Genomic DNA, 24,264 nt, shown 5'->3' with positions numbered 1-24,264 from the left:
GCCAGATTATGCCCAGCTGCTCCAAGGGTATGTAATGGCAGAGGAACGTACGGCATAATGCCCCACAACACCTAGTACAGTAACTGTGTACTATTACGTTATCCAGACCACTGCAGAGACTGCTCCTTTTATGTGATCTGTGAAGTACAACACTCACCAAAAGGAGCTAGGAGCGGTGAGCAGGACCTGAAGAGCTGACCAGACATATTGGGAGAGAGTTTGTGTGATGGGGCTACTCACCTCAGGCAAGCGCCTCACAGCAGGTGTGCCTGCTTTCAGCTTTTGCAGCGCTTCCTACTGGCAGTCTCTCTTTTTCAGGCGGAATTTCAGTGACTCAGCCCTCTGGCCAAGTCACACACAGTCCATGTCTGAAACACAAACAGACCCCTTCCGGGGTGCCACAGCAAACAGGGCCTATCCCAATATCCTGGCTGGTCTTTGACAGCCCTCCCTGGACTAGGTCTCAAATAGTCCCTACTCTGGAATTGAGTAGGACTTCCTCTCTGGAGACTAATCAGTCCAACAGGGCCTATTCCAGTACCCTTTTTTGGTGTCTTTTTCTGCAGCCATCCCTGGGCTCAGTCCTTTATTAGGGCTCTCAGCCCCTTCTAGGATGACCAGATGCTAAATACAAAATATTGGGACCACTGCAGGGGGAGCGCCTTTTCAATTATTACACTCACCCAGCATGTTTGGTGGCGGGAAATAAATCTTGCCGGCAAAGAAAGAAGTACCCGCCGCCGAAATGCTGCTGAAGCCGTCAGCGACTGAAGTACCTGCCGCCAAAGTGCTGCCAAAGACCCAAACGTGCCGGGTGAGTGTAACAATTGAAAAAGCGCTCCCCCTGCCTGTCACCGCCGCCTAAGAAAAGAAAAAAAAAAAAAAGACACACGCGAAACAAAATATCGGGACCAATGGCATCCCGACCGTACTTCGGTAGGGACACGGGACAAACTGCTCAATATTGGGACGTCTGGTCACCCTAGCCCCTTCACCTGTGTCTGGCTGGGGGAAACCAGGCCTGCTCTCTACACCAGGTTCCAACACGGGGACCCTATAAATAGCAGCCACCTGCTGCTTCCCTTTAGCAAACTTGTTCCTGCTGCTGTTCCCTGGGCCACTTCCCTGTGCCCCAGCACATTCAGCTTCACCCTTACCTTTGGCTAAGTCTTGCTTGAGTCCCAGCAGCCAGCCAGGAGCACCTTTCTTGTTCCCCTGAACCCTGCTGGCAAGTGCTCTGTCCAGTCCTGCAGCCAGCCAGAAGCACCTTCCAAACTCCTCTGGCTCCAGCCAGCAAGCAACTGAATCTACTCTGTCCAGCAGCAACTTTTATAGAGGAGCCTGCTGGGCAGCTCCCTGCAACCCCTCTCTAGTTAGCTGCTTCCCATGCAGCCTCTCTAGGAAGCTTGGAGGACTCATCTCTTCCGCTTTTTTCCTGGGGCAGGGTGTGGTAGGACTGTGAGGCGTCCAGCAGGGGGGCTTCAGGTCTAAAACACCCTGTCACAGTTTACTACACCCCATGAAGCAGGGCATCAGAAGGTAAGCTCTCCCGGTGCACCAGGGGTTCTTCTGAGGCAGAATTTCTCCAAGAGCTTGCTTGCACTGTGAATCCAGGCCACTCCTGTAGCTGGGCTGTGATGACAAGGCACAACGGAAGCCTATGTTATCATTATTTCTGCTTCTGAGGCTGTTTGGAATACATCTTGGTACCTTGTGAACTAGCAAGTCCTGCTAATCAGATAAGAGTGAATGGATTTGAATGAAAATAGATTTCTGAGGCTCAAAACAGGCTCCCATGAGAGTGTAGTTAATCTCATAAATGCAGTATGTGTTCAGTGCAATTTAATGACCAGAAGTATGAGCATAAAATATTCCATTTGGGAACAATAAACGCATGTGGTAGGCATGAAGGCACAGAGCCCAGATTTCATTAATGTAGTTTTATATTTTGAAAAAGAATATTAAAAAACACTTGAAAATGCAAGATAAATGCAACAGTTGCTTCTACAAGTTTTAACCTTGTATTGCTTGGCCATTTTGACATATAAATTATTGCTTACTAGCTCTCATAAATACACAACACAATAATATGTACAAGCATGAAATATGAAAAAGAAAATATTGGCAACAGTGACATTTTTGGTAAATCAGACTATTTCATACATACCAGTTCTCATAATGGTGGATAACTACTAGCTGTAGTCCCTGAGAAGTTAGGTAAATACCTTGATTTGGGGTTTTCTACTGTTTTATTGTTAATGCAGGCTGACAGTATTATGGCACTCCAGTTAAAGAGAATATAACAGGCAAGTGTTCTTACCTCAGTTCACTGACTTCATCCCAGTTTTCTTAATAGTGTAATAAGAATACAATAAATAGACTATGCAAATAAATATTAATCTGCTAAAAAGTTTAGTATTTACAACTTTCTTTGTATTTTTTCCCCAGAAAAACTATTTTAATCTGGTTTTGGCAACATGTAATCCTTTTTTGCCACTGGCATCTAAGTGCAGTTTGTTAACTATCTAGAATTGGGCTGAAATCCGAAGCACACATCACAGAAGTATCTAGATGTGACATGCCAAAATCCCAAATCAAAGATCTGTAGCGTGACCCCGCTCTTCCCTTGTTTTGTCTAAAAACTGCTCTGAGCTACTAACAAACACACACAGAGAGTTTAATCTGGCATGTGGTTGGGGTAGACTGAGATTTAAGATTTTCGGTAACTATTCTAAAATGGTATTAACAGTGCTACCATTTTGAGGGATAGTGATTAAAGACCACAGTTTTGCCAGATCTAGAAACTGGGGGATGGATGCTCCACCCAGTCTCCTCCATTCCATAGTATTCCTTTTCAGTCGTCCTCGCAACCATCTTTCCCTCAAATGCTTGCCAGTCTCCACTTCAAAATGAGGACCCTGCCGGCCTTTTTTTGCTGCATGTTCAGGGCAGTTGCCTTCCTATTAATACTGTGGCTACAAGGTGAATATTCTCTGCATGGAGTGGATGCACTAAACATACTTTGCCTTTCACAGCTGACGATGTATCCAGATAATAAAGACCTCTATGTAAACTGCTGCAGTTTGTAGGACTGACTTCATACAAAATTACGTAGCATGACAATGTTTGAAATTTGGCATTTAGATGACAGAATTTTTAGTCGGACTGCAAACCTGAGTGTGGAGAGCAGAGTCATTCCCTCCCCTTACCGCGCTCCTCCCCCCCACGCTGTTGCTTCACGAGCAGAGAGGTGTAAACTATTACTACCAAGGCTATTGTAGGATAAAAGTTGCAGAGAATTGAGAGCCAGGTGCATTTCTAAAACCCTTATTCATATTGAGTAGTACTTTACTATGCACCTGTCCTGCTAATTTCAACAGAACTACTCACTATGAACTAGGGTACTGGATCAAGTCTACAGTGAGGTGGTATTACAGTTGTGCCACAATGAAAAGATCTCAACAAGGGGGAGCTTAAGAATCAGTGAATGTTTTAGTTAATGAACCCAGGGAGGGGACTCAGTGAAAATTTACGAACTGCAACAAAACAAAAAACAAGCATTATTTGTGATTTGTGTTTTTATACTGCAAAAATGAGTCCACTAAAGCTAGTGTCCTGACTTGAACAGTTTTGGTCTGTTTGCACAGAAGAGTTATTTACAATATGTGCAAGCACACCTACAGAAAAACATAGGAAATTTTTACTCCATGGCCAGCAAGAGTTTATTTTTCTTCTTTTTACTGGGTAAAAAGATTTCTTTAAAAAAAAGAAAAATCATATTGTATTTGATAATACCAAAGTACAAACAAATACATTTCTGAAACATCTGTTTCTTTTACATTATAACTGTACAATATTTCACAGATGGGGAAACCTGAATGCATCTGACAGAATTGCCCCAAAATTACTTGTTAAAGCTGCTTTTCTGTCCCTTTAAACCACAGATCACAATATGATGAAGAGCATGCTACTTCAGCCATTCTGGTGGACCCAAATGTCAACAAAAGAGCATTTTCTTGGAAGTCTTTCTTGTGTGATAAGACAGGCAGGCAGACACACAGTACACCTTCACTGCCACTGCAAAGAGGATTTTGCTATAAGGCTCTCTACAATAAATGGTATTTACTGTGAAGCACATTACGTCATCTATAGTATATACTAGATTATTTCATAGAATATCAGGGTTGGAAGGGACCTCAGGAGGTCATCTAGTCCAACCCCCAAAGAACTTTTCTGGACCATTCCTTAGCCCTAAAAAACAACATTATGATGAGAGGGTACTGTAGACATGAATACATTGCGAACGTGACTTAAAACATAGTAATGCCAATGAATATTATCTTGATTTGTCTAAATGAAAATTGGGGCAGGGGTGGAGGAAGAGAAGTGTTAGAAGGATATAATGTTGAAAGCCTATTCAGGTTTCATACATATGGAGAATGAGAACCTGTAATACATAAATTATGCTCATTTTTTCTTTCAAAACATAAAGCATATGCTCAGCATGTTAGATTTTACTGTCTGTAACAGGATATTTCCTGTTGTTGTTTTATTCAGTAGTAGGATGACCTTCCGGAAGGTGTATAGGAGACTACAGTCCAAGCAGTAAAGCACTGAGCTCCCTTTTTAATAACCAATAGCATACTAACTGCAGAAGTTAGTGACAAACTAGGATAACTGGAATGGGAGCAAGTAATAGAGGTTTTTTAACCTGTACCTTTTAGATAGAGGAAGAACTGCTCTAATTGAGTTGCAGGATAGCCCTCTTGGTCCCTCAAAAGGGGAAATGCTGTGTTTGTCTCCATAAACTGTGTCAAGATTAGATTTATCTTTTTACTGTCTGCTCTGAAGCAAATTCTTAAGAGAAAGTGAAATTAGGAGCGTTTCAGATATCAGCTTCTGTTGACTTACGACCTCCAATCAGGACACACAATTGCATTAACATGCAACACTGTCTTATACAAGTTATTTTTTATATTCCCATTCTGAGGTGTTTGCTGTTCTCTCAAATAAGACACTCCTCCGCAGTCAGTGCAGCAACATGGATTGCACAGTATTTTTTTCCCCCAACAATCAATACTTCGGCAGCCTCATGTTAGTGAGGTCCATACTGTATGGTGAATTGTGAACCCCCATGTCACATAGTGTTGCTTGCTGGAATGTTTTGTTATGGTGACATGATGCTTCCTTTCCCTCTAATACTGGCGGAGTCTGGATTGAAAGTTACACTGGACCACCAATATGGTCACATAAACCAAGCTTCTTAGCTTAAACAATGCTGCTCTTCTCCTTCCTTTTCCGATGATAAATGGAAATGGCACTATCCTTGCCCTGGAATGCTGTGAACAGCTCCTTTTCTTGCTTTGCTTGATTTTCCTGTATCATGTGACTACTGATAAAACTCAGTAAACTGTTCTCATATAGGGAAGCAACATGCTTGGCATAAACATTCACTTAATTAAAAGTGCTGCAGTTACAAGGTTACATGAAGCTGCGGGCGCTCACGCTCGAGGCTCTATCCGGTGAGAAAGCTCAAACAGCGTTTGCTGGTTGTCAATGACATGCAGGTGATAGACATGTGGCTTCAGCTCTTGATTCTCCTTTGGAGGAACTTCATTGCCTAAAGTTTATAGGGAGAAAAGGAAATGAATCCGAGATCAGTTTTCTGACTGATCCATACTTTTTCCAAATCTGAGCCAAACATGCCATTAAAAATGGCAAGTGAAGTGTGATGGTCCAAAACATCTGCAGAGGACCAGATGCTCAAGTGGGAAGATCCTTATCCTCAAAGGGGAATGGAGGGGAAGAAAGTTCTAAGCCATGGAGACACAATGCTCTGAAACTGCAGCTTTGCCCCCTTGTCTGCCTGCTTTCTTGACATGCTTCTGACACCAGAGAGACAGGGAGCGGGAGGCATAAAGCTGGATTTCCTCATGTTGGGAATATGCTCAGCAGTCCCTCTGAGGCTGATTTAAGTGCTACTTTTTAGTGCTACTCTGTAGTCTGTCAACAAGAACAAACTCTGAGCAGGGGCTGAGGATCTAGCATTGAGTGTTTAAATAGCTGTAGAACACATGTACAACAGCAAGTGGACCCCTGAATCATTTCCTTTTGATCAGGTGAAATGTGACAATGCAGAATAGACAGAGGACAACTCTTCAAAGATTTTTTTTTTTTTGGTCAAGTCTCTAGTTTTGATCAGTTATGCTTTTGATTTCGGCTAAGGTGGCAGAAACAAGGGAAATGCTGTTATTTCACACGAGTTCCCACAGCAGCATGGCTTTAACCATGCACCAGAAGAAAACTGAAGGGTGGATTGAAGAGAAAACTGAGATGTTATCTGCCACAAACTCTAGTCGATGTTCTTAAAGCAATGTTAACAAAATTACCATTAAAACAAACAAACAAACAAACAAAAAATCCTGGAACCAACAAGCTTAACATCACTGCTCTCTTAGCTGCTTTTGTTTCATCCATCCCCATCCATACTTTATCCATTTAGAATGTAAATTCTTTGGGGCACTAGTATTGTCCTTATATTTGTCTATAAAGTGCCCACCACAAATTTAGCACTATGTAAATAGTCACATGACATTGTGAGTTCAGACAGTTCTGTATGCCACTATTAAAGACATTACTGTGCAGCACCTGTCCACACACTTCACAAGCACCTGGGTGATTTGTAAAACACTGCAGCAGAAATGAACAGGAGATAAATTGGAGTAGGATGTTATAGGAGACCTTATAGTTCTCAGGGAACAGATTCCATGTTTTCAGCAATTGTGCTAAATACACTGAAAATTATTCAGAATTCAAAGTCTCAATAGCACTTGAAATTACAAAAGGCTGAATTACTGTACAAATGTTAAAGCTGCTATGCCAGATTTCTGAAAGACTATTATTTATTTTCTGGATTTAATGTGGAAAAATATTATTTCCATCAGAATGGCATTTCAGTATTACTTAGCCACACTATCATTTTCTAACCCATAAAGTTTTTGGTCTGCATGTTTAATTTTAAGACAGTTATAAGCAACAACAATATCTTTTGCTTAGTTTTATTTGAATTCTGTTCTGTGGTGAGATGCCTGCTATTTTTAGTCCAAACCAGAGAGTAATGCAGGAGAAAGATTCACGTTCCTGAAAGCTAAATAAATCCACTGGAAAAGGAAGCAGTCCATAAAGTCTCAATAAATATTCAGTGAATTCATTTCATGCCTAAATGAATTTAACAAAAAACAGTGCCTACAGGAATATCTGCATAAACTGTTTTTTAAATGCCAGCTTCACAATAAGGCCAAGCTTGTGGTAAAATAAAACAACAACATACTTCAAACCAGCAGACTGTGTGATAAATCTTGGGTATTAAACCTGGATTTATGTCATGACACAAATATTTATAAAAAAGCAAAGATGTCTTTAAAAATTCATTAACTTATTTTGCAAAAGATCTGCTTAAAGAAAAAAATTAATTAATTCGCTGAATGAGATTTACAGGTAAATATTCAGGTTTAATCAATACGTCCTTTAGGGCCTGGATTAACAGAGTGAAAATAAGAGAAGATGTACTTACCTGCATGCTTTCCTTTCAGCGCACGTGGAAATAACTGGTTCATAATTAATAAGTAGCCTTTGTATTCTTAAAAGACTGCAACTATATTAGGTGACATTATGAGCCAAATTTTCAGCAAAACTCCCACAGACTTATCTATTTGAACACCCAAAATGGGTAACTATGGCTGCAATTACCCTTTTTGTATGCCCACCTGCAGGTTTTCATATACACCCCCATAGGAAACTGTAAATACTGTAGACATGATTAGGAAAAAAAAATCTAACATTTATTCTTCAAACCAAGAAAATTCTAGGTTAAGGCTAAATCACAGGTCTGAAGTTCCTCCAGGTAGAGTGGCATTAATGTGGCATTTATTTTGGCCTTAATGTGGCATTTATTTTAGTGTGTTTCAATTAGAACCCTACCACTATAAAAAATATTGTGCTGTCTTTCCCCTCCCTTGTATAATAGTAGTGAAAGTCATACAGAGAATAAGAAGAAAAGTTTATAGATACCCAATTGGTATTAGTGGAACACTATGAAAATCCACAATGATATGTCACCTTTCATCTAGTGAGATGCCAATACAAGTTTGAATCAACTGCTGAGAGTTCATGTAGGAGACTGGTGATTCTCCATCCTAAACACACCACTAGTTATGGGAAGCTGTAGGATACCTCACAAGCTCATCAGGTAATTAGAGGTTTCAGAGTAACAGCCGTGTTAGTCTGTATTCGCAAAAAGAAAAGGAGTACTTGTGGCACGGTTAGTCTCTAAGGTGCCACAAGTACTCCTTTTCTTTTTTCAGGTAATTAGAGGCCTTTATGATTTTTTTTCTTCTGATGCAGGTCTGTAAAACTCAGGTCTTGTGTAACATTACAGGTAGATGACTCTGCATATTGGGGATTGGGAGAACACAGCATTTTGTGAAAAATGTTTTTCAAACATTTTCAAAATTGTTTTTTCTGGAAACAATTTGGAAAGTAGCTGTAATTATATTCTGTTTGCTGAGGTGACTTTCACAATACACTCTCCCCTCTTCTAGGTTAAAACAAACGGCAAATATGTTTTACTGTAAAAGTAAACCTGGGCCATGGGAGAGGAGACAGAGAGACCGGGAAACAGTTCTTTTGATAAGTATGTAACTAATGAGAGACAAGTAGTAAACTGTTTTACTACTACTTACCACATTGGTTATTCCTGCAATGTCTCAGTGATCGGACAGTATCAGCAATCATGTGCTGTGAAATAAAACGTACAATATATCAGTGCAGAAATCTGACAGGGGGGCTGTTGCTAGAAAATCCTTCCCTAGCCCCACACTTTGCAACAGCAATAGTAGCAAAGGTGGGAAAGGAAGGAGGCAGGAGTTGGAGACATTTAGATTAGATGGAGAGAAGGTGTTTGTTTGTTTGTTTGTTTGTTTTTGGCTTGGTGTCAACATATCCTGAAACAAGGTTAGTTCTTTTAGACTCCTTTCACAGAAGGATTTTGTTGACACTACACAGACAGAGGGGGTCTTCCTAGAAACCCATGGAAATTGACAATGAAAAGGGTAATTTCTCTATGTTTCCTTCTTTCAAAGGAGATGCTTGAAATCCACCCTCCCTTTCCCCCTCATGCTTAGTGGAGTAGTGTGTGTCAAATGCACTATTGGACAATAGTTTTAAACTGTTCCAGAGAAAGCAGATTTGTGTTCATGTGTGTGAAAAATTACGTGACTTCTGTTAAAGTAAAAAACTCCAAAAGAGGAAGATGTACTTAATTGCATGCTTCCATTTCAGTGCATGGGGGAGTAAATGGTTCATAAGTCATAAGCATCCTTCATATTGTTATTAAAAGGCTAAAACTACATTCTAGGCTAAGTTTTCAGCAAGATTTTCCCCTTCACTCAGTTTTTACAAGTCAAGATTGTCTATAGAATGGTAACGATTTGATTTAATTTGATTAGTTGATTTTAAAAGATTTTTACCGTACTGTTTTTCCTTAGCCAAAATAGGGTGCAGATGGTTGCTCAAATTAAACAGAGAAAAACCTTTAAAATTTTGTTTCACCGTTAGCATCACATCCTTATTGGATATCAATTGGAATAGCTATGTCTAAGTTAAAAGAGCTACATTGATTTTCACAAGTGGAGGATCTGGCCCATAATGCTGTTAATGAATGTTTTCTTTTGATTGCACTTAGAATCCAAAGGAAAGAGCCAATTGAATTGGGCCAGAAGCCCTTGACTGAATACAGTGACTAAATTAAGCAACCTGCCTGCAATTAACAACAGCAATATGGCATTTTATGGAACCAGTACAGGCTGTTCTCACACCTCCTTCAAAACCCAGTCAGAAGTGGAAAGGATTAGCTTCCCCGAGCAAAGCATAAGCTTGGAATGATGTAGCATAATTCATCTCTCCACAACCACAATATGAATTGTTTACAATGTTCCCTCACAGAATCGTTTATGACGAGAACAACTGAGTATATGCTTAATGAAGACTTCATGTTCTTTAATAAATCAGTGAAGCAAAATCATTTTTTTCATCTGTGTTCCATTTACCATGAAATTTCTCAGTCTCTTACACTAACATCATTTTCTTGCACTGATTAAAATAAAGTTCTAATGAGAAGTCCTAGGTTTGCATGACCAATTTCTTAAATCCCACTAGAGCTATGACATTCCTGTGTTCTTCTGCTGTTGTTGCATCTTCCAGTTTATATCCCATATTTTGAATTTGGCTTTCACAAGTAAAGGAGAATCGACTATGTCACTCACAATGTCACACTGTGCTTTCTTCCCTCTTTTCAGAGTAACAGCCGTGTTAGTCTGTATTCGCAAAAAGAAAAGGAGTACTTGTGGCACCTTAGAGACTAACCAATTTATTTGAGCATAAGCTTTCGTGTAGCTCACGAAAGCTTATGCTCAAATAAATTGGTTAGTCTCTAAGGTGCCACAAGTACTCCTTTTCTTTCTTCCCTCTTTGTTACTCAGTATGGGCTCCATCTGAAATTAGCTTCTGTGGCTGATGCCCCAGGGAAACTGGCTGGACCACTTTACACTCCATTCTCATGGAGATTGATCACAATTCTTCCTTCTTTAGTGGCTTCATTAGGCATTTCACACTGTCCCTCTTACTCTGCCTGACCCAGCTGTAATACAGAAAACCTGTTAATTCATCTGAAAAGGGACAGCTATTTTCTGATTGTTTTAATAGATGGCTGCATACCAGTGTGTGATAAATATGGAGGAATGCATACAGTGACTGAGGCCATGTCTACACTATAAAATTATGTCGACCTAACTTATGTTGACATACAGCTGCCAGAGTAATTACATTGCTTATGCATGTCTATGATTTACTCCTTGTGTATTGCCAGTGTGTGGTACTGTGGGACAGCTCTTGAAAGCCAGTAACAAAGCAACACAGTGTCTACTCTGACACTGCATTGACCTAACTACATTGACCTTGACTCTACACTGCTCATGGAAGTGGAGTTATTAAGCATAACGGGATCAAAATTTAACTATAGATGCGTCCGTAGTTAGGTCAATGTAAGCTGCCTTGCGGCAATCTAACTCTGTAGTACAGACCAGACCAGAGATTTGACTGGTAACCACTCTTAGCACATGATCATTAGCAATAATTCCACTCTTTATGGCAATCCAGCTCATCAGTATGCTCAGAAGTCCCACAGATATTTTTGGGCATGATCCTGAAAACACTTATTTACATTACATGTATAGTTCTTACTACTAGTCCACAAAGGGACTGCCTGTAAGATGATAAATACTGATGTGTTAGAGTTTACAGGATAATACATTAAAGTAGCAGCGGTGGCCGAGACATGTTATTACTACAAGAGATATACAGACGGTGGTTGTGATTGACAGAGGAATAATGAAAGAAGCTATATTTCAGCAAAAGATGTCAGCAAAGAACATGAAGATACTTATAATACAATGGTAACATTTAGACTAAGGTTACCATATCAATATAACCTCTTTTTTGAACCTCTTTTCTCTGTCCGGGCGGAGGTTTCAAATTTCAGGAAATGTCCTGGGTTTTTGTAGAGCAGGCAAGATGCAGCTCAGAAAGAGCCCTGATTGGTCTGCTTCCAGATTGCTCCCTCCCTGAATCTGCAACTGATTGGTCTGTTCCTCTACAAGCCACAGCTGCTGGATTCCACCCACTCAGGCCTTGGCTCTCAGCTCTGGGGAAGGGATCCTGCAGGGAGGCACTGACTGATGGCTATCACTGCGTTCTGGACTCATGCCAGCTGCCCTGCCACTGTGACAAGGAGTGACACTGTCCTCCACCTTCAATGAATATGCCTGTCACAGGCATCCCTGCTCCCCCACCTCACACACACACACACTCCCCTTCCCATCCAACCCCATACTTCCCCTTCTCTCTAGTAGTATCCTCTTTTTCGGGAAAATGAAATACTGTAACCCTAATTTAGACCTTATTCCATCCATTTATTCTTTTTTCATTTGCAATTCTCACGTTAAGGCAAGGGACACAATAAATATTGGCCTAAATAATTGTAATCTAGATCTTACAAAACAGAAAGTTAAATTAAAAAGTGCAATCCCCCGAGCTTTTGCTAAGTCTGGTCTATAGACTTTCCTAATTGACTCAACAGCTTATAGCTTTTCTTCCCTTAGTGAATTTATTTCTTTGCATTTTGAACAAGCTTCTGATTCATTGTATTCATATCACATTGAATGCAGGAAATAAAGATTTGAAAATCCTGAATCTAATGGAGATATGAATTTCAAAGCAAAGATGCTTTCATATAAGGAAAATTCCAGTACAGCTGTGATGGTAGGTATACTGCTTCCGTACAGAAGATTTTATCTCTCTCTCTCTTTTTTTTTTTTTTGGCAAGATCAATTTCAAGCACAATTTTGAACTTAGTTATTTGCAGGTGCAGTTTAGTGGCTTAATCTTGAATCAACTGAAGATGATTGACACACTTCTTGCTAATTCCATACCAATAAATCAAATACTTAAACATCCAAATGAACTAGAATAATGCTTATATGGGGTGGGTCTACATTACATCTTTATCTTAAGAGTTCTCACCCTTGCTACCATTGGTGGGAGCACTCATGCACACAGGGCTGCAGGCAGATTTAACAACCATGTTGTCTGATCCTTCTCACAGCAAGTCTAGATGACATGGTGGTTGAAATGCTGCTGGCTGTTGATAACAGCCTTCAGTAGGGACAAAATCCTGACCCCACTGACTTCAGGCTATCTGGAACCAGCCTATCACCTTGTAGCTCCTACTGGTAGAGCTGCCCTGGTGACAGCAGTGGTAAGAAAAAAACAAAAGGCCTGATTAAGACTGAGTTGGAATCAGACCCTCTGTCTCCAATAAATTAATATATAGGCCTGTAAGGGATGTTTACTAAAATCAGTGTGCATCAAGGACTAGTTCAATTTACATCTTAATGAGACATACTTGTGAGAGCAATTGAAGAAGAACATGCTACTAAATTTATATGCAAACACCTAAAGGTCAAACAGTTAATGGACTTGGCACAAGAAAACCTTTTATTAAATGCAAATTAGTGTTCTTCAAAGCACTGCAACAAGAAAAGGTACAAGAATCGAATTGAACATACAAAGAAGGGACCACCTAGATTATAAAGTTATCCTGGGATGAAACAGGGAGAAATGAATTGGTCTCTCTGTTTACTCATACAATAGGTACTGAATAGAGTAAATTAGTCGTTTCCACAACAAAGACAGAAAAAGATTAAGATCAGAAGGAGAGATATGCCTCATCACTTTTTGACACATATCACATACCTAAAGGGTGGACAAGCCTGATGATATTTTGCTGAAACATGAAACTCCAATATGTACACTTTGTATCATGCTTAACCATACTAATGTAACTAAGGCCTAATCTGCTCTAGAAAAGGTTTGCCGGTATAGCTATTCCAGCAAACCCTCCTAGAGCATACACATCTTATACTGGCAAGAGAGTGCTTTTTCTGGTATAACTTATACCAGTCTCTCAAATAAAATAAACTATTCTAGCAAAAGCACTTTCCCCGCCAATATAACTGTGTCTACACTAAGGTTTTTGCTGGTACAGAGATGTTGTAAAGAATCACACTCCTAAGTGACATTACTATACCAGCAGAAGTTTCTAGTGTAGATCTGGCCTAAGCTAAAAGCCTAATGCACTACCCTCTACATAAAGATTTATTTAGCTGTATTAATATTGAGCTTTTATTGTGTATATTCTTCCTCTTTAGCTCCGACCCAAATCATAAAGTTACTTTCATTTAAAATAACTGGAATTAGTGATGACTGTTAAATTGGGGTGACCTGCTGCTGCATACCTTGGGGGAGGGCAGGGAGGGAAAGGGAAACTAAACTCTGAGAAGAGGCTGAGCAGGGAGAAGAGGCAACAACAGTTTGAGAACTTATGCTTGTTTAGATCGTGGGGCAATGCACGCTACAGGTGTGTAATTTGTAAAGCACACCTAATGTGTTGTGCATTAGTTGGTCCATTTAGACCCTGTTGGTGTGCATAAAGGTTCCCTAGTGCACTTTACCCCACCATAGACAAACCGTTAGTCAAGGATAAATATGATGCTGTGAGGGAGCTGGTGAAGCTCATGGAGAGAACTGAACAGGCTGAGAGATACTGTGCTTGGTTATCACAGCATGATACATTTAACACAAGAGGTGGGGAGAAGGGGAAGAGAGAGAGAGAGAGAGAGAGAGAGAGATGGATTTCTCCACAAAAAAGAGGAAGTTGTAAAAGATAAAATGTACATACCAGCTTTTCAAAATTGACAAGGTTATCCAGAAAAGTTTTATTTCCTTCATGGATGAACGTTACATCTACAAAGTTTAAAAAGAGATACTATATTATTAAATGTCATGGCATTTTTTCAGTTGTTTTAGATACAAAGGAATGGAATGGTGACAAAGGAATAACAAAATAAGGAACAAAACAGTCTCATAAGTATTGCGACAATGTCACATGTTTGTGTTACTTACAGGGCACAAACAACTATCATTGGTTCTTTCATTAAAAAAAAAACAGAAAATGTGCACCTTTATGGCAACATTAAGCAAGGGAAATTTCAAGTACAGAATGTGAATTTATTACTCACTAAACATAATCTAGGGACTTCCAAATAACACTCTTTCTATCAAACAAGACAGATGATACACTGTGCTGTCCAGGGCTCAAATCAAAAGTACAGTGGTTGATGGTGGGAAGGGGAGCGCAGTAATTGTCGGTGCATGGGTTCCACCCTCCCTCCCTGCACACGGTGAATCTATCTGAGCAGCTAGAGATTTTAGAGTGGTTGAGGCAGGGCTGTGGTAGATCCATGAACACAGAATTCTGCTGAATAAATTCTCTTCAGGAGGAGGGGACAAAAAGGTTGTAGAGACAACTGTTTTCCGTAGGTAGTTCTGCAACACCTTCCACCCGCACACACCTGATTACTATGAAAGTCTACTACAGCGATGGGCACATAAAGCGACAGACAAATATTAAATACAATCCATTAAGCCAAAAATCACCTTGCAGCAAATGCCAAGATTTAGCTCTTTGGAAGTAAAACAGTTATTTCTGGTTCCACAAAGCAGTACTAGGGAGAGTTTTTAATGGAAAAAAAAGACATCAGTGGGAGGTATAGGACTACACTCAGGGCAGATTTCCAATTAGGCACAGTAGGCACATGCCTAGGGGCACCAGCATTCTAGGGGGTGCCTCAAAGTTAAAAGTGGGTTATGTTTTAATTATATGTATTTTTTTTGGTATTTTATTGAATAAATATTTAAATTACCACATATTTCTTTTCATTTCATTTTTTACGTAAAACACGAAGGTCAGCTGTAGGCAGGAGGGATGCTGAAGGTGCTGTGCCTAGGGGCACGTAAGGTGTAAATTCGGCCCTGACTATACTTGGCACCAGTATGCAAACTGCATGCAGTATATAAAAGGAAGGAAAGAGGCAACACAACTGTTGCTAAGTTAAATTCACACTGAAACCGTAACTTCAGAGAAAAACTCTTTTTTTCAGAGAAAAAGGAGAGACAATAGCAGTCGCAAGACCATATAGTAGAACTGCTGGTTTGATCATGAAGAGTATCTACCTCAGAAACATACATATTGGTGCCTGCAGTGATAAGATGCTTTTGTGGCACCATTTTAGTAAGATGATGGGATGTCACAAAAACACTCCGAAGGTAATGGCCATGTTTTCCAATTAACAAATAGTCCTCAGTAATTGCATTGTATGTATCTTTCCATGGAATGCTGTGAGATCCCATGCAAAAGGACAACAAACCAATTTGCCTGCCATTATGTACCATGGCTCACTATTGTGGTATCTGAACAACCCATCCCTGTTCTGCCCCATTTGGTCTCCTCTGCCAGTGTAGGTGGAGGAGAACATCAGTCCCAATGCAATTAGATTATAGGATTGCAAATCTGCAGCTGAAACAATAACATCTTTCTTTTTGACAATCCCAGAACATAAAAACAGTCAAATTGATTTACTTCCTTTTGTTTCAAAAACTCACTCTCAGGTATCAGCCTGAAGGGGATTTTGTAATTACTTATAATGGAAATTCTAACTGCTTTATATGCTGGGAAAAAATTCTGAGCTAGAATTTATAAGGCAGAGCACCCTGTGTTAGTGATGTAGAGCTGCCCACCCCCAGGAGAGCACTAGGATGATTTCTGCCTCAGGGAAGCAGGATGCCTGCCTGAATTTCTTAGTGAGTAGGACAAGCACACCTACTACTGCACTCATTCATGTTGTGCAGGCTGCTCCTCTCTGCATGCTGCTCCCACTCAATGGACCAGTGAGAAGGAGGTGAGTGGGACATGGCCCTCGTCAGCTCCCTGTCTGCTCTGGGGTACACTGCACTCCCAAGGGAGTAAAGAGGGAGCAGTTCCTGTATGCATGGACTGCAATTCTGACTACTTCTCACATGCAGGAGAAAGAACGATCTAAAGAAACACCTTTTTCTCTCCCCTCGTCCTTGCACTTACTGCACACCTACATGAGGACCAAGCATGTCCCTAAATGGCTACATAAATTTATGATCACAGAAAAAAGAAAAAAAACAGTTAGATTATGTTTGTCAGTGCTAACAAAGAAAGGCTTTGCACTGAAAACAGAAAAGCCAGGAGAGTTCAATTCTGTACTTGTTCTGTGAAGACTACACAGCTTTGCTGCCAACAGCTAAGAGCCTAGATAAATTCAGTGGAGCAGAAAATTGCATCTGAGCCACGCTGTAAGGGTGAAACACTGGATTTTATAAAATATTTTTATATAATAAAAAATATAAATATTTTATAAAATATTTGAAAAATCAGCCGGATTTTACCCTCTCTGTTTAAGAACTCCCATCTTGTCATCCATTAATATATCATGACAACAAAACTAAAATTCTCCTGTATATATACAAACCCCTCAGATGACTAGGGACCTGGTAACTCCCAGACATTTTCAGCCTGTTTGGAGAATTTTCCCTTGAAAACATTTTACATGTATGCACCTGTAACCTGGTTTTAATGAATGTACTAAAGAGAACACTTCTGGAATACAGGGACATCAAATGAATTTGTCATGATCAAAGACAAGATGATTAATAATAAATGAATCCAAGATGATAGGATACTTGAAATACCTGCCACTTAATTGGCTACTTAACTATGTTGAATAGTTCATTGTCTTTCTCAGAATTCACAGGGTGTAAGGGGTTGATTCCCAAATCCTCCCCATTCATAAGCACCATGTATGTTTGATAGATAAATGGGAGAGTTAAATCCAGTTAAATCCAATTCAATTAAATCCAGTTCAATATCCATTAAATCAATCATAACCTCTCCTCTGGCTAAGTAACGTTTGACTTTTCTCCCATTGGTACCCATCAATGTTGTTTTCATGTATCATCCACAGCCAGGTGGTGCCACTCAAGAGATACGCAAGTTATTTTCTCTAGCCCCAAGGTTTCACACTCATAGCTCAGAGGGACTGTATTATCAGTAGGTGACTGGGAAGGCTCTAAAGTTTCAAAGCATTTGAAAAAAAATGTGATTCTTACCTATTTTTTAGAAGGCAACTGTTTATTATCCAAAGCAAGTGCTACTGAAGTCTCATACATATTATATCTATACTTACCATGAAACAACATGTGGGAAAAAATCACCTTACACTTACAGTAACTAACCACTACAAATTTCTGTAGATGGAATTACATGGCAAAAAAGGGCAAATAAGATTTAACATTACCTTTCAGAAGTAAGGGCATGAAAGGAATTTTTGGAGACTTCATTTTCTTGAATGCATCTCTGTAGGCTTTGTGATTCAGAGAAGGGTCCTGCAAAATCATTTTAGTAATAAAAGAGAAAAATCAATAGGTTATAAAAAGAGCAATTCTAAATCCATTATAGGCTTCTGAACTGAACGTGATTTAGATATAAAAGGTTCTTTGGGAAATGAGGTAGATAAAGGTTTCCTAGGAGAGGTGACTTACTAAACTGAATAGGAAATGTAAACAATGAAGGAAATAGAAATGATTATATTCCTGTACATGAAATGGTTCTAAAATAGGAGATAGCTATATGAGAAATTCACCATTTGACTGTTCTGTAATTTTCCCACATAACCTCTAATCTCATCAACTTAATATCGAACAGAATCGGTCCTAACAAGTGCCATTTTTCCAGTGAAAAATTAACTCATTAAACAATACAACACATATCAGATATCTTAAAGAACAAAATAACAGCAGGCAGCTGAGTGGTTCTATGAAACGTAAGTACTGTAATTCTAAAACTCTAAAATAGTACATACTATTAAGTTTATATTTATAAACATTTCTAACTTGAGGACATGTAATTATTGTATAAGAATTCCAATTGTGATAATTATGTAAAAATGAAACAATCATTAAGGGACAGATTTTGCCATTCTTACTCAATTCAGTGGTAACCTTGCTAGCCTCAGGAAAGGCAAAGGAAATACTCATGCTGAGGAGTATCTCACAACAGAAGTAAAGGAGGCAAAGTCTGGCTTTAAACTTTTGATTCCTCCCCCACCCCCCTTTTCATGCCTATTCTCTCTTTCTACAGACTCTTATTACAAAAAAATAAATGACAGATTCTGAACATCTTTGGTTGGGTAGCAAGAGACTGGTGATTAGCTACCATGGCAATGGAATTACTTCCAGATTTACACCCGGAAAACCAAGCATAGACTTTGGGTCTTTATTTCCCCCCTGTGCCAAGTCCAGGAGAATTAGTGTATTTACTCTTTTTTGAGACCACTGCAGCACTACTGAGATGTGTGCGGTCTGTGGCAAACCATGATCAGAGAAAGGCAATCTCAATTTTAGACAATGGCAGTCAGTTCCACCAGAAATAAGTTAGAGAGGGAACAACTGGGGAGCTAATTTTTTCTGGCACTCGCACTGTACTTACTGTCAAACTTTCAAGTTCAGTGAAGAGTTTCTTAAACTTCCCAGGGATTTTCTGAGGTCGGGGGGAAAAAGAAAATGGGACTAAATAAATCAAATATGCAGAAAAATACAGTTTTTCTTTCTGAGATTGTCTGTCATGTGTGAAGTGTCAAATAGCACCAAGCCACTTCCCCAGTCAATTATCATTCTTTTCCCAGTACTGAAATCTGCAGCTATGAATAATGTTTAGAGCTATACCAGTGTATTAGATTTAGCAGTCTTGCCTTTTGAGATTCGACACAGTCATGATTCTTTTATGAAAATTGCTTCTGAACATCTGTTTTCATCTTCCTCACTAACTTCCATGTCTGCCCCATTTGTCTTAATACATTTGTGAAGATGGAAACAACAACACAGGCTGACAATTTAAATATTCAATAATTCAGATGCCATTTCAATAATCTCCTAACTCTTTTCCTAAAATGTGGGCTCAGGGTCCAATCCTACAAGTCAATGGGCAGATTCTTGTCTCACACTAACCTCAGTTACTCCTGATATACACTGATGTAACTGGGAGGCGAATCAGGCCCACTGAGACTACTCACATGAGTAAATTTTGCAGGATTATACCCTCAATTTTTAAAAGATGTACCTTGCTGTATGATTAAAACACTAGCAACTGCACACCTAAAAGAACTGCATGTGGAATTGCACTTGCGCAGATTTTAATATCTTCAACCAGAGGAAGTTAGATGCCTTAAAACACACTATATTGAGCACAAAAATAGTAGGGCATGCCTGGGAATGCAGCCCTCTATTTAAGAATGCAAGTGCATATTCAGCATAGGTTGGTGTATAACTGGCTGCTTGAACTTAGGTGACTTAATTTGCATGAATAAGTAATTGTGATTAATTTATAAGCATTGCTCTCTATTTCCTAGAATTCAAATTACTGATGCATACAAGCTTTTGGATTTTGAAATTTTTCTGTAGTAAAATTTTGCCAATTTAAAGAATGCCAGGCAAACAACTGTAGCTACACACATTTCAAAAAGGAAAAAAACGGTGTGTGTATTTTATCATATTTATTCACATGCACACACAGAGTGTATAAGAAAGACACCTTATCCATTGCTGATCCACTAATAAGTATTGTACTTGTTCAGATAAACAACACATTTTATTCTTAGAGGCTGAAATACATCAGAAGCACAGAACACATTTCCAAAGCAGCAAAACTGCTGCAGTTCTGCTGCTCCAGAGTAGATATGCAGGGTACCTTTTCTCCAGTATTTACTCCCAGTCCACACCTTTTTACCTTACCCCTCAAAGAGTGGGATGAACGCAGGCCCCAACAGGTAGGCAATGGTAGTTTAGCTCCTGAGTGAGCAGCACTGCTGGTGGGAATGGTGGTTTAGGAAGTAATGCAGAATGGCTCACTTTCTGTGCGGATGCCCCAAGATTTGCAGATTTCTCTGAAGATTTTGAGCCATCCAATCATTTACTGGATTCCTACCCTTTGCCTTTCTGGGCTCCTACAAGCTCCTCCCCATACTGGGAATTGTTGGCTCTTGTTTCCCCACAGCATTAGTCATTGACATATACAGTTCATTTTTCTTTCCATGTTATTTTGTATGGGAGGGGATGACTTCACTCTTAATATGGCTGAGTATAAGCCCCTTTCTGATGTTTGAATTCTGCTGGTTGTGCTTGAGGGTATTTTTGACAGTGTCCATTGCAGGCACCGTATTCTTGTTTGCATTACAGATTCAAATCCTTTGGATTATCGCCTGCTTGTGGTTTATTCTGTAATACCAGTCAACACTTCCCTGATTTTGGGTAATCCGAAAATATAATTAGTTTGCTGGTATTACCACTCAGTAATTTATTTTGATGGAAACAGCAGCAGTATAAACACAGATCCCAGTGGAATCCCCCTCTTAATATCCCCTCCTCTTTTGGCAACTTGTAGCTTCTTTAACCATTAATCTAGGTTTTTAAATATGTTACTTATTCATTTCCCATTTCCTAAACTTGTTGCTAAAATAAACAACTGGGCAAGAGTTTAATCGAAGGTTACCCTTATGGGGGGTCTCTTTTTATTTTGTAAAATTTTAAATGAAACTCTTCCATATGTAATGATTCTGTTTCTTTGGAATCCATTCCTTACTTAAATTTAACTAGTCTTCTCCACCATAGTTCAAAATTGTACTAATAATAATTTCTAGACCTTTATGGGTAACTCATCTGATCTTGGATACCTCTCTTTGCTTTGTCCTTATTTAAAATTTCTGCAAGAATAGATTTAGATCCACTAGTATTCTCAGGTAGTCTGCATTTACAGGTAATGTAGACATCTATATACTGACACCTCCCACCACCACCATTTTCCTCACACTTGATTTCAGTATGTAGAGCTAGTATCTTAAAAAAAAACAAAACCACCATCAAAAGCTTGTGCAAAATATAGTTTTGACAAGACTGAAAAGATACAAAGACATGGCTTACCTCCCAGGTTTGAGACAGCCGGCTGACAGATGCAGTGTTGAGACCCATAACAATGGCAAAGAATGAGTTCAGGTTTCTTTGGGCTTTGCAGCTGTAGAATAATAATATTTTTTAGAAAATGGACATTACACTCTGATTTCCACTCCTCAGAGAATAATAGATAATTGGGATGGAAAGATATCCCAGGTTATCAAGTCCAACTTTCCTGCACTATTACAAGATTGTCCTCTACACTGAAACGATTACTAGTCCTTTACCCTACAGAATGATTCCTTGCCCTCTATTGTGTTGTTATACAAATATTTTCACCCTCCTTTATCATCTTTTCTGTAGTTATACATATTCATTTCCCTTCATTTCTCTTCCCAGTCAAGGCCTGCAATCCTTTTTTTCATTTTTGTCATCCTTCTTTGTCATAATTTATCAATTCCCCACTCCCCCCACCAGAAAATACTGGAAAACTGTACACAGTACTTGAATTCTGGCCTTACCAATGAAATGCATATATATGGAGTGGGGGCAGTTTCTACCTTTACTTTTCTATTTTCTCATGTGCTACTCCTCTATAAACACAAATCCTGTATAAGATGTATTTTTTGCAACATCACACCTCGACCTTGCCTTTAATTTGTCATCTATTATCACATAAGGACCTTCTCCACAATGCTGCTCTTAAACAATCTCTTGTATATTTCTTTGGTTTGTATTAGTATTCCCTAGTTGAATTACTCTGCATTTATCTAAATTAAATCTCTCCTTATTGTTGTTTGCACATAACAGTAAACTCTTTAGGTCATTCTGTATTTTCTCTCTACCCTCCAATGTATTTGCAGTCCCTCAATTTGTTATTGTCTGCAAATGTTCAATTTACATATCCCTCTAGATTAATTATTAGTTACTACTGGTCCCTACTACTGATAACTGTGAAATTCAGCTAGATACCTCTCTCTAATTTCATGTTTACTATATATGATTATTCCCTATTTACTTTTAACCAATTAGCAAAATGTAATCACAAACTATAGTATGCTATCCAAACAGTATCATTCCACTTTCTCAAGCAGATTCTCAAGCAAGACTGAATCTGAAGTTCAACTATAAAAATTAACGTTAATCACGTGAGTAGTCCCACTGTCTTCAATGGGATTACTCATTTAAGTAAAGTTAAGTATGTGCCTAAGGGTATGTCTACATTGCAATGTAAACCCAGGGTTTTAATTCAGGCTCAAGATTAACCCGTTTCGTGTACACACCAGTCATGCTAACCCAGAGATCAGACCCAGGGTAATAGGAGGACCACACAGGCGGGGAGGTTCTGAGCCTGAGTCAAGGCAGGACCCAGAGTAGGGTTCAAGTGCAACTGCTTTGCAGTGTAAAGGCCACCGAAAGGGACTAGTGCTCTGGGAGTCTGCCAAGTGTATTCCACAATCCCACAGGAAGACTTTTTTTGTCCTCTGACAGTCAAGTTTGGTGGAGAATTTCACACACTGTACCACAAAGAGCTAGAGTGGTCACATTTTGGGAGGGAACTAGGAAGTCTGGGATATGGGTGGTTGGACTTGGGCCTGCATAACAGTATAGACATGGGACCCCTAGGTCCAACAATTCCTAACCTGGAGTTAGACACTCAAGCCCTAGATTAACAAACTCAGAGCCTGCTAACTCAAGTCTCCTAGCCCTGGACTTACACTGCAGTGCAAATATACCCTTAGGGGTCTCACAGCTCAGGCTGCAACCTGAACGTACATGCTGCAATTTTATAGCCCCCACAGCCCGAACCCTGTGAGCCCGAGTCAGCTAACCTGGGCCAACAGGTCTGTTACAGCTGTGTAGACGTATCCTATGTGTTTGCATGATCCAGGCCTTAGAATGGCCTTAAACTCTTCATGGCAGGAAATGTCTCATGCTTTTGGTTTTTACAAATCTTCCATTGACTTTAATGAATTTTGAATCAGAGTTTATGTCCACTGTACTATTTTGCTTACCAAACTTGTAATTATATCCAATTGTCATGATCTGTTCTTTCCAAATGCATGCTTACCTCTCTCTCTCTCTCTCTCTCTCTCTCCCCCTCATCAAGAGGATTACTTCTAAGTGCATACAGATTTATTTCCTCAAGAAAATAACCTGGCATCTATATTAGACTAACTGATCAATAATTCCCTTTACTTCATCTACTCTCCTTAAATATTGCTTCTACAATTCTCCTGTATAACCAGAGTAGTGGTTCCGTCTTTCTTTGTTAACATTAATTTTTGGGTAGAATTTCTAATTTGTAAAAGTGTAGGAATCAATGTTCTTACAACATTCTCTCTACTTTTTACATTTGTCGATATTAAAATAAAATTCTCCTGTTCATCTATTTTGGGTATTTCTAGGGAACTCAGCAGTGCAGTATAAGAGCACCAAACACAGGGATTTAAGTTATGGCCCTTCATTGACCCAGCTGGAGCTCAGGGAGATGTTAGGTCAGATTTCCTGCTACATTCAGCATCTGGGAGCAGCGGAACAGAGGGCAATCAGAGAGCTGGTTATGGCTCTCTGCCCTGGTAAGAGTTAGAGCAGCCTGAGCACATTGAGCTCAAGCCACTCCCCTCCCTACTGTACCCCAAACATTCCCCATGCACCAATTTGTTCTGGGAGTTAGTTAAATACAAGAAAAATGGAACCCTATAATGCTGCTTTTTGAGAGTCACTTTTCTGATTAGAGCAGCATTTGAATGAAGTACAAGCTCATCTCTGCATCTATAT

General features: G+C 39.5%; 1 protein-coding gene across 3 annotated transcripts in view; it reads right to left on the bottom strand.

Annotated features, from left to right (window-relative positions):
• Positions 1 to 1,903: 1,903 nt before the first annotated feature.
• The window catches only part of RAPGEF5 (Rap guanine nucleotide exchange factor 5), a 219,318-nt gene continuing 196,957 nt past the window's right edge, over positions 1,904 to 24,264 (bottom strand). For all 3 annotated transcript variants that reach the window (XM_073333743.1, XM_073333740.2, XM_073333742.2), the window contains exons 21-26: positions 21,514 to 21,604; positions 19,028 to 19,078; positions 17,838 to 17,925; positions 14,354 to 14,418; positions 8,742 to 8,796; positions 1,904 to 5,620 (exon numbers count right to left, since the gene is read on the bottom strand). In XM_073333743.1, coding sequence (XP_073189844.1) covers positions 5,502 to 5,620; positions 8,742 to 8,796; positions 14,354 to 14,418; positions 17,838 to 17,925; positions 19,028 to 19,078; positions 21,514 to 21,604 — 469 coding nt within the window. In that variant the 3' untranslated portion in view covers positions 1,904 to 5,501. The remainder of the gene's footprint in view (positions 5,621 to 8,741; positions 8,797 to 14,353; positions 14,419 to 17,837; positions 17,926 to 19,027; positions 19,079 to 21,513; positions 21,605 to 24,264) is intronic.

This window comes from Lepidochelys kempii, chromosome 2, assembly GCF_965140285.1.
Source record: "Lepidochelys kempii isolate rLepKem1 chromosome 2, rLepKem1.hap1, whole genome shotgun sequence".
Taxonomy (NCBI): domain Eukaryota; kingdom Metazoa; phylum Chordata; order Testudines; family Cheloniidae; genus Lepidochelys; species Lepidochelys kempii.
The sequence above is the reverse complement of the archived record's forward strand: the minus strand, read 5'-3'. Positions and strand labels throughout refer to the sequence as shown.